The following is a 14584-nucleotide window of genomic DNA, read 5'->3' on the forward strand; positions in this document are numbered from 1 at the left end:
TGCCTCCAGCTGTGAAATCCCCCCATGTAGGAGAGTTCTGCCTCCTCATCCAGGCCTCTGAGGGGGCCCTTGCTGGGACGCTTGTGGATCCCTGTCCAGGAGAACTGCCTCAGCCAGACCATCCAGCTGTGCAGGAATTTTCCCTCCATCTCCCCAGACTGTACTTGGGAAGCTGCCCCAGCCCCAATGTGAAGGCTCCTGGAGCCCCTGGCTAACTTCTACAGGACCCTGCCCTCTCTCTTCTCCTCCTGCCCTCCCTTAGCCTGGCATCCCCTACTTTTCATGGGATGACTTCACCTGTGTCAGTCTCCTTGACCCAGGTGCTCTAAACCTTCAGGTCCAGTCATTATGGAAAATAGGGTATGCTCTCTACATTATGAAAGACACACTCCCACTGAGTCTGCAGGTATGCAGGTGAGGCTGCCGACCTAGGAACTGAGGGACCCCAAGGAGCCAGGAAATGGAGGAGGACAAAACATTTAATTGCCATCACACATTTGTGTACTTTTTATTAGATTTTAGTCTAGATGAGGAAATAGAGAAGTTTAAAGCAGGTTAGCAAATATTGAAATCATTATGTCATGAAACTGAACATCTGTATCTTGCTAGATTTGTGCTTTATAGAAATCACTTTGAATTATGGGGCTGTTGCTGAATTTGGGGGATCTGGTGACTATTCGGCATTTGTGGCTTATGGTCTTACTGGAAACCCCTTTGGGTGATTTTCAAGTCTGTAATTCATGGTTACGTGTACTGTATTTTTCTCAAGACCACTGTTGGAATCCTGTGTTCACTGAATAATGTGTATTTTATTTTTAGATGTGGATCACCTCCTAGGGAGGAAGCCTGTGGGAACGTGGGTAATGAACTATTTCTGACATAAATCACAAGTGCCAAAGAAAGTGCTGATATCCAAAGAATAAACAAGAGTGACCACCATTCAACTGCAGAGATGATATCTCTCTCACAAGGTGGCACTTTAAATTGTGTAATATTTCAATCTTTTGGTCATCTTAGCAATGAAGAAAGATCCAAAGTTTACCCCAAGCATGCTTATTTTCTGTCCCTAATTCATGGGTTCATTTGATTAGATGAAGGGAAGCTGTCAGGCCCAGGAAAATACTTTGCTCTCTGGGAGTTTCTTTAAAAAACCCCAATACACTGACGACAAAGTAATAACACTAATATTTACACAAACATTTGTTGTATGGGCACTTCATCAGCTTTTGTTACCTTAGCTGCGTTTTGTTTGTTTGTTTTTGTTTTTTAAACAAAATGCGGAGCTTCCCTGGTGGTGCAGTGGTTAAGAATCCGCCTGCCAGTGCAGGGGACACAGACTCAAGCCCTGGGAAGATCCCACATGCCAGGGAGCAACTAAGCCCACGCACCACAACTCCTGAACCTGTGCTCTACAGCCCGCGAGCCACAACTACTGAGCCGGCGGGCCACACTACTGAAGCCCAAGCGCCTAGAGCCCGTGCTCCACAACAAGAGAAGCCAACGCACTGAGAAGCCCGCACACCACAAAGAAGAGTAGCGCCCACACACCGAATCGAAGAGTAGCCCCCACTCGCCGCAACTAGAGAAAGCCCGCTCGGCAGCAAAGAAGACCCAATGCAGCCAAAAATAAATAAATTTATTTTAAAAAATAAGAGGATATGTGTAAAATTTAAAATCCATCATGGAGAATCCGGTTCTCAAAACCTGTCTTTAGAAATCCACGGCACTTTTATGGACGGACTATGTTAAAATATTGACAAAGATTCAGATTAGAGATACTGACTGTCCACATAGACTTTACGTAAATACAAGAGCATTAACATTACCTACCATTTCTTCAACATCCATTAAATGCGGGTAGTGTTAGGAGCTTGGACATTAAGTATAGCTTTTTTTTAGCTTAGAAACTAGTGGCAGGGAACAAGGTAACTGAATTCACGGTTCATTCTCCAAGCGTGCACGTCTCAGACGGCTCCTGAACTGTTTATTCTATACGTGCTCGCTCCTACCCACACAGCGGCGCGAACAAAGATACAGTGTGAATTGGGCAGACGCAGGCAAGGTAGCCGGTGAGGTCCGTCTGGCTGAGGGGCTGGACATGGGGAGTGGGGGGTATATGAAGACAGTCTATGCAGGAGGAACGAGTGGTTCATGAAGAGTTGGCGGACCAAGAAGTCCCTTCTTAAAACTCCCTCCTCAGATTCACGCTACCGATGCATCTTGCAGAACGGGACGGCCGGCAGGCACGGCCCCTCCAAGGGGATAACCTCGGGCCGGTGCTGGATGCCGCTGCTGGGAGTCCGAGCGCTGGCCGGCGGCTGTGTGGTCCCCGAGAGGCTAACGGGCTGCCGGGCGCCTCGGTCCAAGCCCCCGCCGGCGCCGAACCCGGCCCCACGCCCCCTCAGCCAAGGCGGCCTGGCCGCAGACCGCGCGGGCGCGGCTGGGCGGGGCAGGGCGGGCTCCGCGCCCGCCCGAAGGGTTGATTTTTTTTTTTTTTTGGTCAAACTTTGGCCACGTGAACCGCCCCCCATTCACTTTTGCGCCAATCGGGCGACGCGGACGGATCCCGAGAGGGGCCAGGCTCCGCCGCCGCCGGGGCCGCTTCATAACGCGCCGTGCGTGACGTGAGGCACTCCTGTTGCAATGGCGAGCTAAGCCGGAGGATGTGCTGCGGAGGCGCCGGCCACGAAGAGGACCGGGGCGGGCGCAGCGCCAGCGGAGCCGAGCCAGCTGTGGGACGCGGGCTGGGCGGGACGGGGGCCCGGACTCGGCTGCCACTGCCGTCGCCGTCGCGCTGGCCACTTGCCCCCGAGCGCGAGCGTGAGGAGCCGCCGCCGCCTCGCGCCCGAGCCGCCGCCGGCGCGCGCCGGGCATGGTCCCTTCTTAAAGGCACAGGCCGTAGCGGTGGGGGTGGGCGTGCGGAACAAAGCGCCGGCGCGGGGCCTGCGGGCGGCTCGAGGGCTGCGATGGGCACGGCGGGCCCGCGGCGGCCTCGGCGCTGCCCGGGCCGGGCCTCGAGGCGCTAGGGCGGGCTGGCCTCCGCGGGCGGGGGCGGCGGGCTGAGGGCGCGCGGAGCCTGCGGCGGCGGCGGCGGCGGCCCGGCGGGCGGAGCGGCGTGGGCATGGCAGTGCGCGGCCGGCGCGCCTGGCTCAGCGTGCTGCTCGGGCTCGTGCTGGGTTTCGTGCTGGCTTCGCGGCTCGTCCTGCCCCGCGCCTCCGAGTTGAAGCGAGCGGGCCCACGGCTCCGCGCCAGTCCCGAGGGCTGCCGGCCTGGGCAGGCGGCCGCGGCTTCCCATGCCGGCGGGGCGCGCGGGGATGCGCGCGGGGAGCAGCTCTGGCCGCACGGCAGGGCCCAGGATGGCGGCCCGCACGACAGCAACTTTCTCTTCGTGGGAGTCATGACCGCCCAGAAATACCTGCAGACCCGCGCGGTGGCTGCCTACAGGTGAGACCCTGGTCTCCGGGCACCGCCTCCTGCATCCAGCATCCCAGCGGACTGCCCAGCGGGTCCACCCGTGGCCCGTGGGATGGGGGCCTCGCGGGCGATGTTGGGCATTGGCAGCAGAGGTCAGAGGCGGGATGGTGAGCGCAACGCTCAGAAGGAAGGACTTTGGGGTCAGACGGACCAAGGTGGCCCCTCTGGGTGTGGTCCTCACCCTCACTTTCTGTAAGGGACTTCATCTTTTCTTGTCCGAGTCCTCGCCTTTGTTAAATGAGCCCGAATGAACATTTCCTTCGTAAGGTTGTTGGGAAAACTTAGAACAGTACTTGTGATAGTGATGGCAGTGGGGATTACTATTTGAGTCTCTGAAATTTTCACCTTTAGCTTTATAGAACTAGAGCCGATGTAAGTTAATTTCGTTAGAGTCCTTCCACTTGTAGGTTTCACTGTTGGAATCATTTCGGTAAATGGAAGCGGGTACCCACTGCATACTCAACCCCACCAGTCTGTTGAATAATTGGAAAGAGAACCTTTGGGAAAAGCAGTTCCTGGCCCATGGTAGATTTGGTGTTAACTAGCCCAGTTGAGTGATGTGTGTGTTATCCGGTATCTGGGCCCTGGTTGGCCATATGAGTTAGAAAAGTGGCTGGAATCATGTTCAGGATTAACAAAGGGATTAGCCAAAGTAATCTTTAGAAGCGAGAAAGAGAGATGATTTTGGAATGGCAGATTTGTACTGGAATGAATTTGAGGTAGAAGAGGGATTTAGATTCAATAAAGGGATTTAATGGAAACCTTATATGTGTGAACTACAGAAATGCTTACTCTACAGATAAGATTTGGGATTCATCCAGCCACAGAGCAAACCAATGCGCGGGAGGTCACCTGGGAATGGACTCTTAGAGCAGTCATTGCTGAGCAAGACCAAGCTGGTTGCTGTTGGTTCTTAATTTATAGCCAATATCTTTATAACTTCAGCTTTTAACTCAAGTTCTGGTCTAAATTTTCAGGCATTAGATGTTGTGAGGGGAAAAGCATATATGGATCTCCCTTCCTTTAAGCGGGGGGAGTAAAGGACTGAAAAGGAAGATGAAAGAGCAGTAGAGAATGTCTGCCCTTTCAGTGCATTGATTCCTTATTCCTGTGTGTTTCCATTGGGATCTTGTTTAAGTCCAGAGCCCAGGTTCTGCCAGCAAGGGTCCTGAGTGCCTGACAAGGTTAGAAAAGGTAGCATAAATTTGACCAAGATCGTGATTTGGGAACCCGCAGATCAAGGTTTTCTCCCAGATCTATCATGAATTATCTGGAATTTTATACGAATTGTGCTTTTTGTTGTTGTTTTTTTTTTTTTTTTGCATTGAAGTATAGTTGTTTTACAGTGTTTCAGGTGTACATGTTCTTTTTGAAAAAAGAAATGTCTGCATCAGAAAATGAGGATGAGCTGTTTACAGCATGATTTTGAAAGTAAATCTGCATGACTCCAGTTTGGTGACAAGTCCTTTGAAATCACAACTTTGGGACAGTTACCAAAGTAGTTTGTTCAAATGGTAAACTGTGTGGTTCCCTGCCCGCCAAACAAATACATTTTCATAGATACCAAATCAATATATACAGACTAGTAGGGGTCCTGGTACACCAGCAATACTCAGAAAATGTATGGCAAACTGGACCTACTATTTAACACTTGGAGATAATCTTTTCCCAAAGCCCATGCTTGAGGCTCTACTCTTGGCCTCCTTTCCAAATCTCCTACCTCATCTTTTTTGGATGTAGGATTTTATCTCATTGTTTATTTTTTTTAAGGCAGTTAGGGAAAAGTAGAAACACAATTTGCCCTCTGACCCTTCTTTGTGGCAACCCTGCCTTTTTGATAAAACCCTTACCAGGAAATGGTGCATACTATTTAGTAATTCTGTCAGCTTTCCTGCATACCTTTTCTTGTATCTCTCTGATCTTAAGGAGTCATATTAGTTGGAGCCTGGGGGTGGACCTACTTTGCTGGTGAAGGTCCTCTGCTTCTCAGCCTGTCAACCCTGTGTTTAGACTGGCTGCAGGAGATGGCACAAGACGATTTTAGACTTAAGGAACTTTTGGGGAAGGCCAGAATTGGGATGGAGGTTATAGGATGTAACTTATGATTATGGCTTCGCTGTGCTTTGCAGCCTGGGCCAAAAAGTCCACATTCAGCTCTTAAATTGGAAATTTCATGCAGTATACAAGTTGGCTTGCATCTTCTAGCACAAGGTAGAACTCTAGTTTGGCACTGAGTTTTACATCTCCCCTGAAAGGCAGATTCATTCTTTAGCTTAAGAAAAAACCTCAGTGTTTTTTTGTTTTTGTTTATTAAAATAAAATTATTGTTTGGCTTGTGGGTTGAAGGGGATGGCAGTGTTTTTAGTAAGATGGTACTATGATGTACTTTTATGCTAGGATATTGAAAATGTCAGAATTCAGATCTAGGGACTAGAAACTGTCTGAGACCCAGAAAGGAGCTAAAGCCTTCAAAAAATTCAAGGAGATACACTTGTCTGCACTAAAGTTGGTGCACTTTAATGATGGAAGAGCCCCATCATTACTGACTTTTACTTTTCAGACCTGCCATATGCTTACAGTGGGGGAGAGGGATCACCAAGAGATGTTAGCAGTGCAGTGACAGCTGAAAGCAGGCAAGAGACAGATTTTAACAAGCAGGCAAAACAAAACTCAAAGTGTAGCCCATCAGACACAGGCCAAGGGTAACTCCCTCATAGGCACTGAGCAGATACCATCGCTGTTAAGTTGACAGGAGTGATCCTGGTTCATCAGAATGTTCCCATACACTTAGGGTTTGTCCCTTTGTTCAGCAAATACATGCATGGCCCCTTGGGTCTGGACTCTTGAGTGTTGGGGAACACAAGAGTGAAGATGCTTGTTCTCATGGAGCTTCTGTTCTAGTGGGAGGGACAGACACCAAAAAGAGGGTTTCAGCTAGTGATGGGTGCTGTGAAGAAAGTAGAGCAGGGTAGGGACAGGGTGGGGTGGTGTCTCTCTCTGTTAGGTTGTTGGGGAGGGCCTCCAAGAGTGTGGTGTTTGGGCCAAGATCTGATAATGAGGAGCCTTTGTGGGAATGTCATTGATTAGCGTGCTAGGCAGAGGGAAGAGTTGGTAAATTACAAGGCAGGAACCAGTTTGGAAAGAAACTTGAAGGTCAATAAAAGAAAGAGGATGAGGCCGATAGTGTCTGGTCTTATGGAATTTTACTCTAAGTGAATTAGAAACGCTTTGGAGGGTTTAGATGGGAAAGGGAGGGCTTGCATTATATTCTGAAAAGTTAATCCTTGCTATTGTGTGGAGAATAGATTGTAGGGGAGTAAGGAGATGTTAGGAGATGGTCCAGGTGGAGATGAGCATGGTTGGGACTAGAGTGGTATTAATGGGGATGGAGAGAAGAGGATGGTTCCAGGATATATGCTGGAGCCAGAGTTGAAGATGTGTTGACAGAATGCTTGTGAGGGGTGAGGCAGAGAGGAATCAAGGATGACTTCTAGGATTTTGCCTTGAAAGAAAGGGTGGGTGGTGGTGTCATTTATTGAGATGGGAAAAACTAGAGGAGGAATAGATTTAGGGGGAAGGAGGTAAGTCAGCAGAGATCTGGTTTTGCACAGGAACAGGTGGATGTATCCTTAGCTTTATAAATGTAATGAATTTAAAAAGAATTGAGAAAAGATTTATATCTGAAGTGATTACAGTGTGGGAGCTCTGAGATTGTCTTAAACTAAAATTCCCTTAGGGTTCTGGGTAGGGGGGTGGTCTACAAATCAACATATAAGATTTTTTTTTTTAACTCATCCACAGAGTATTTGTGTTCTAGGTAATTTCTCTTTAAAGTGGTACAGTGATTCCTCCAAAGTTATTATGCTGGTTAATGACAGTTCATCAGAATCCCTGGCTGGGTTCCTTGTGTCTTTTGTTATTAGCTGCAATTTGTATTTTTTCCATATTTTTTCTTTTTTCTTAGTTACATCATTTGATATACAGAAGTTAGATGTCCATGTAGTTCAGTCTTTTCCTTTCTGGTTTTACGGTTGTTCTCCCCATAAGCTCAGGAAGTTTGTTGCCCTGGAGAGGTTTGTTTTTTTTTTTTTTTCAAGTAACATGTTTCTGATTCTAGAAGGGGTACAAATCACCTCAACCTCATTTTTACCCCAAATGATACATTGTTTCAGCACCATCTGTTGAATAAGCTCCCATTTCCCTACCAATTTGAAATGCCATCTTCATCATACTCAAAATTCCTGGGTATGTTTTTGGACCTGCTCTTTTGTTTCATTGATCTTTCTGTCTTTTCTTGTGCCAGTACTACCTGTTGAAGTTATTGGAGGTTGAATAATATTTTAATATCCAGTACACAGGTTCTCCTTTGTTACTCTTCTGTTTCAAACATTTCTTGGCTATACTTAACCTGTTCTTGCTGGGAGAGTTTTGGTGCTAGATTTTTTTTTTTTAATTAATGGTTTGATAAAAAAGAAAAAGCATTCATATTTAGCTCTTTAGTCCATTTTTGTGCCCAGAACACTAAGTTAATCCAACACCTTTTATTTATCTTGATTCTTGCTTCCCTTGCTCTGAAGACGGGGAACTGTTTCGTTCTTTCTCAGAAGAAAGAGGTGATGGTTCCCCTTCTTTGCCCCAGGAGTGATAAAGGGCACTATTAAAGATTAGCATCAGTCTATAGGGAATTGTGGGAAGAAAGTTTGAGAAACACTAGCCTTAGATATAGGAATCTTATTGCAAAATGTTTTATCAGTTAATGGCCTCTTCCTAATGCTTTAAATGAAGGCAGGCTGTTCCTTTTACCAACGTTAACGAGCAGATCTCAGAGTTCCTTCTTTCTTGAACTCAGTAAACCATGTTTATCTTGAAACAGTTTAGAACAAGGCTTGCTTTCTCAGATAGAATTCAGTTTGGCAAAAAAATTACTGAAAGGCTTCTATAATCCAAATAATCAACCTGTAAGTGAACTTTTGGGGCACAACCCATTTCATGTTGTAAATTACCTGTATAAGAAAACTGGTGAAAATTGTGGTTCTGAAAATGACTTTAGTATTATATGTCATGGTTCCAGATCTTGATGCTCTCAAACAGAATATTCCAAGGATAGTTGTAGTTGTCAATAGAAGAGTATACATGATTGTGTTTTTATTGCATTTCACTTTTCCCCATCCATTAATTAAGCTGCAGTTTTTGAAAATAGGTTAATAATTCCATTCCTGCAGAGCTCATCATCTAGGGAAGGAAACAAACAATACTATTGAGTGATAGGGCTCACAGGGTGCCTGGACTAATTACTCTGTGGGTACAGAAGAAAGAGGCCTGCATTGACTTATGAAGGGGATCGAGGTGGGTCTGTCTCACTCACATTCTTACCCCTCCTCCCTTGCATAGTCTTGAAAGATGAGCAGGAGTTTTTGAAGCAGAGATGACAACAGTTTCCTGGAAACGTGGACTAGCAGGAAGTAGTGAAGGGATGATGAGAAAGGGCTGGGATCTGAGAGCTAGTAATTCCATTAGAAGGATCTGAGAGCTAGTAATTCCATTAGAAATTTTTCCCAAGGAATTTAAAGATGTGTTCAAGGATGTATGTTATGAAGTGGAAATTGCAAATATCTTTGGTGTCCTGTATTAGGAGCTATGGACCATAATTGATTTCACTAATTTGTCCATGCTGTGATCTACTTTTCTAACCTTAAAAAATGATGTGATCACAACACTGTAAAGCAACTATACTCCAATATTAAAAAAAAAAAAAAAAGAGAAAAAAAAAAGATGTGGCTGAAATGTGTTTATTGGAAGGAAGAGAGGTTCATAATATATCTAAATGAGAGTAGGTTTTAAAATTGTATGCCCAGTATGAGACCATTTTAAAAATCAAACGAAATAAATGTTTGTGTTTGTGTGACATAGAAAAGAAAATGTAAAAGAGTATACATATCACGATGCTGAATGATTTTTCATATTGGCACTTTCTTGTATTTTTGAGTTTTTCTACAATGAACACTTTGTAGTAAAGCTACATAACTACAGTTAAAAAAGAAAAAGGAGGTGACAGCTCTTGGGAGGAAATGTGAGTGAAGTTTTGAGTGTGTTAAATTGTAAGTACCTGCAAGACTGCTGAGCACAGATGGCATGTTGGCCCTGGGTTCCCTAGGGTTTCAAGTCAGGATCATTCTTGTTTCAGTAAATGACAGTTACTCCTGCCCCAAAATGTAGGGTTAACACATGTATTTGGTTATTGTAACTGTATTTCCTCAGTTACTGTAACTTCATCCTTCCAGGTGATACTTGGGAGAATCAGGTGACAGCGTTTTTAATGTGAGGATTTTTGTATATTAATATAAGTATTCAGTCAGCCTTCATCTATTATTGTCAGTGTCTTTTTGGCTTCTGGTTCTGGATAGAATTGGAGGAACAAGAAACTAAGTTACAGTGTAAAAGTAGTGAAACTGTTCATCTCACCTTAATTCAGTGTCATTTCCTGAAGTGTTCAGGGCTGCTATATTTTTTCTGTAGTTGAGTACATTTTTCTGTGAATGATTAAAAATAAGGTGTAGACTGCTCTGATTTGATGTGAACTCTGGGCTTGCAAAACCCAAGAATTATTGAAAATGTAGATACTAATGCCATTAAAATGATTGTCTTGTAAATTGAACCTAGGTGCTGATTTTCTGTTAAACTTTGTTCTGTGTGTTTCCAACCTAATACCAGAAAATAATTGGGCAGGATTTAGAGTGGCAGAGGGACCCAAACACGGAATGAGGGTTTCAGAAAGTAACGTTTGAATGAAGTCTTCTGGCCTTCGATACCAGCCGAGACTCTGAAGGTGTCCTTGACAGGCAGGTCTCAGCCAGGCAGACAGAGTGGGAGGAGGTGGTTGAAGTGGGTGTAAACCTTCCCTCATTATCTCTGACGACTGTTTTCTCAGCCTTAGCAGTAGAGGTGGGATTGCAGAACAAATGTGGGCAGACAGGTGTGGGGATGAACAAGCCAGTAGGGTGGCCAGTGGAGGTGTTGGAGTCAGACCCCACTTGGGTCCTGGTTTCCATATCTGTTAGCTTTTTGATCTCGGGCAAATTACTTACCTGGCTCTGAGCCTCAGTCTTCTCATCTGTAAAATGTGGGTATCGGTGCCTCTCACACCTCGTGGAGTTGTCATAAGGTTGAGAGTCTTATGCCCTCAACCCACTGCCCTGCACGCCATGACTCCTTTTGGGTGTTGTTGATTGGGAAGTGGCCTTGATGCCAGGGAACACCTCAACAGGGGAAGAAGACTGGCTTGCACAGGAGTTGGCTGTGGTTCAGGGTGGTTTTATTGTTTACATTAAACAACACTGATTTTTTTTTTCTTAGAATTATATTTGAAAGCTAATTTTGTTTATACATGATTAAGAATTCGTTGTGTATTTACGCTTTTAAGTGTACAGCAGCAAAATATAAACTATAAATGTATGCAAAGTAGCTCTCTAAGACTTGCAGCTTTGGAAATGGACCACAAGATCAGAATTTGCCTTCTGCCGTTAACACTCCAAATTTTAATTCTTGTGTTTCAAAGAGAGCGTATTTGTGGTCACTTTGTTGATGAGTATTTCTATTGTTTGCTGTGAACCTAGGCTCAAAGGGCAGGTTGCTCTTAGCTGTTAATACCTTGGAACTGCCTCCTGGGCTAGTGCCCAGGCTGTTGTTGAGGTGGGAAGCTGTAATCCACCCTCCAACATCTTTACTGGGGGATGGGGGCAGGAAGGCTCTTCAATGCTTGCTTTTACCTTAAGTCTAGTTTTCAGGATTAATGGTAAGGAGTCTAATTTGATTTTTCCTTTAAAAAATTTCCCAACATTTATGATCCCCGTTATATATTTCCCCACCTACTTCTAAAAAGAGTTTGAGATTGCTCATATCATAAGGTCATATCCAGTGAGACGGTTAAAAATTTTAAAAGAGGAAGCCACATATCCGGAAACCACGTACACGGAAGGGGGAATCTGCAGCTAAGTACCCTGACTGCAGTGCTCCTGGAACTAATGGGCTGAATAAGGCTTATATATCCTGCCGGGGGCATTCCTTCAGTTCCAGGAAAGGCCTTGAGTCCTCACTGGGTAGACTGTCTGGGAAGACCTCAGTTCTCCCAGGCCCGTAGCTGCTCTGACTGGCAGGATAGAACTGTCCTCCATGTACTTTTTTGGGAGGATGAGCTAAGATTGCTGCTGCATCACATGGTGGCTCCTGTAAGGGTACTCAGTACATTTGCTCTACCATAGATGCAGGGGAGAAACTTCCCTGAGGTCTTAGTATCTGGAATCATTATGTCACCTAACCCCGAACAGTGAGACACAGTCTTGTGACTTCACTTGGTTGTCTGCTGGAAGGCTTATAACTGAATTTGGCCCTGTATGAACAGACATAGAGGCCACGTGACAACAGATAGGTTTTCCCCCCTGCCCCCCAGCTCACTGGCTCTGCCTGGCCGTGGGTGTAGAGGTAGGTGGGCAGCCCCTACCCTGATTTTGCCCTCCCTGCTACAGGCACCACCTTCATGCCTTGCTCCAACTTTCCTACTTTTGTTTTTCTTTCGCTTAATTTTCTTGCTTATTCTTTTCATCCTGTGTGCATTTTGGTTAAGTTGTCTTAAATCTTTTCTGTAATAGGGAAGAATATAAATGTATACATTTAATTTCTGTTATCTATCAGTTCTGCAGGGGAAAACTATATTCTCCCTTCCTTCCTTGACTCCAGATTCTGAGGTGATTTGATCACACGAGTCTTTTCAAACTTACCACTGTAACCATCAGACCACATATGTAATCGTGATTTGGGGGGACTCACAGAACATCTCCCCTTCTTGTTTATAAAACTTATTGTAACTATTAAAGTTTAGAAAATGTGAAAGAAAGTACTCAATCTTACTCCATTTTTCTTTTAGTTTTTTCTATTGATTAGAGTAAAAAAATATTTTTACTACACAAGTAAAATTATCTGTTAAATATTTTTATTTCTTTGGATGCTTTTTAGTTTAAAGCTTTCTCCTGGATTAAAAAAAAAAATTTTTCCCTAACTCTACTTGTTGTAGAAAACATGAAGAAAAGTAAATCCCTTCTGATCCTCTATCCAAAAATAACCATAGTAAACACTTTGGTGTAGAGTTGTACTTTATTTTATTTTGTATGTGTGCTTTTGTTCCCTTATGAATCCATATCACAAGTATTTTATTGTCTGCTTTTAAAATTTACCTGTATATTATGAATGTGTACCCAGGACAAGAGTCGTGCTGTAGATGTGGTTTCGTACAGAAATGTATTTTATGTAGTTTTTCTTTAAATGACATGAATAGAAATGGAGACTTATTAAATCCTAACTCAGCAAAGGCATTCCTCAGCGAAGCTAATGTCCAGCTGCATGACTTAACTGTGATTTAACTTGATATAGGGTCAGTGTTTAGAAGCCTGGAGGAAAGGAAGGTTATTAGCTTGGCACTCTCAGATTTCAGTTGTTTTATCTGTGCTTTAGCAAGAGTTGGTTATCAGTCCATTGAAAAGTGAGCTTTCCGGCAGGGGCCCTTGCAAATGTTCTGTGGTTTCAATTAAGTGAGAGCTCTTTGCTCCTGGTTACAAACCAGTGTTGATGGTAAAGTTGACATTTGCTTATGGAAATTAAGGAAGCTGACCTGTTTCTGTCTCAGAAGGGGGGCCAGTTTGCTTCTTCAGTACCAGTTCCTTCATTTCTTTGAAATTATTGATGCCCTCCCCCTGGCTTCCCCAGGGTGGTGAATCATAATTTATGTCCCAGAACTCTTTATGGAGCTATTTAAGCTAAAGGTACCCTAAGTAAAAAGATCATAATTTGTCAAGACTGAAGGATTTGCAAAAGCTCCATATTACGAGATTCCCCTCAAATCACCAGTCATTTAAGAACAGAAAAAGGCAACATGAGGTTTTTCCTTGGGTTACCTGGAAAGGAAAAGATAATAATCAGTGGAGTTACCTTAAAACTGCAGAGAGGCTTTTAAAGATGGTTTGAGGTTAGATTGTCTGTTCTTAAAGTTAACTGCTTGCGCTTCCTGGACAAATTACACCATTTCAGGTTATAGTTCACGTATTAATCACATCACTGATGGTTGTACTGCTAGTGCTTCCATTGCTACATTCTCCCTGGGGTGGCACGTGGGAAGCAGAGCCAGGCAAAATGAATTTTGCTCCTCAGTCTAATATGAAAGATTCTGGTGTTTTAAGTGAGAACACTTTTAAAGTTTAAAGTCGTTTTAGACTTCTACCCTGACATTGTCTTGAGATTGATAGTATGCTAGAACTCTGTTATATAGCTTGAGTGTCAGGTTTTTAGCCAGAAATAAGAGAAGCAGCATTTTTCACAATGCCTTCACTCTGGTGTGTAATCTTGAGACTGACTATTCCAAGTTCAGCCCACACTTTGCTGTCTCCCTCATTTTTCTTTCAGTACCTTATTTTATTTGCAAACTCTTGTCTTCCCTAATAAGTCACACTTATATAATGCTTACCTCATGCCAGGCTAACTTCTAAGCACTTTTAGATGTCATAATCCATTTAACCCTCACCACAACCCTATAAGGCCGGTACTATTATTATCCCCAGTTTACAGATGAGGAAAGTGAGTCACAGAGTAACTTGCCCAAAGTGAAGCCAGGATTTTCACCCCAATAGCCTGATTCCAGAGTCCATGCTCTTAACCATCACACGCTGTATTGTGTCTCAAGAGCAGGTTTTTCCTCTGAATGTAAGCATTGTCTTACCGACCCCGTATTCCAAATAACCCCATGATGCTTTAGGATTTTAATGGCTCTGGAGTTGACTTACTTTAGTACTACTTTGAATGTGGTCTGTATTATTAATCACAGAAGCAGTTGGGTAGAAGCTAAAGCTAAGTTGATTTTATTCACTACCCTTTTAAAATCAGTTGTAAGATACTACAAACTATTTTGTTTAAAATTATTTCAGAAGTACCATGAACGGTAGTATATTTCAACTCCAGCATGTCTGTGGATTTTACCTCTTAATAATTATATTCTGGCTGTATTTTGATTAAGTTGCTTTCTTTCCGCATGTAGGAATGTTAGTGTGCCTCACCTGGAAATTTCTCA

General features: G+C 44.2%; 1 protein-coding gene across 1 annotated transcript in view; it reads left to right on the forward strand.

The window, feature by feature from the left end:
* The first annotated feature begins 3101 nt into the window (after window positions 1–3101).
* The window catches only part of CHSY1 (chondroitin sulfate synthase 1), a 72730-nt gene continuing 61247 nt past the window's right edge, over window positions 3102–14584 (forward strand). The window contains exon 1 of the mRNA XM_082617888.1: window positions 3102–3444. Coding sequence (XP_082474014.1) covers window positions 3122–3444 — 323 coding nt within the window. The 5' untranslated portion in view covers window positions 3102–3121. The remainder of the gene's footprint in view (window positions 3445–14584) is intronic.

This window comes from Mesoplodon mirus, assembly GCF_964341445.2.
Source record: "Mesoplodon mirus genome assembly, chromosome: 4".
NCBI lineage: Eukaryota > Metazoa > Chordata > Mammalia > Artiodactyla > Ziphiidae > Mesoplodon > Mesoplodon mirus.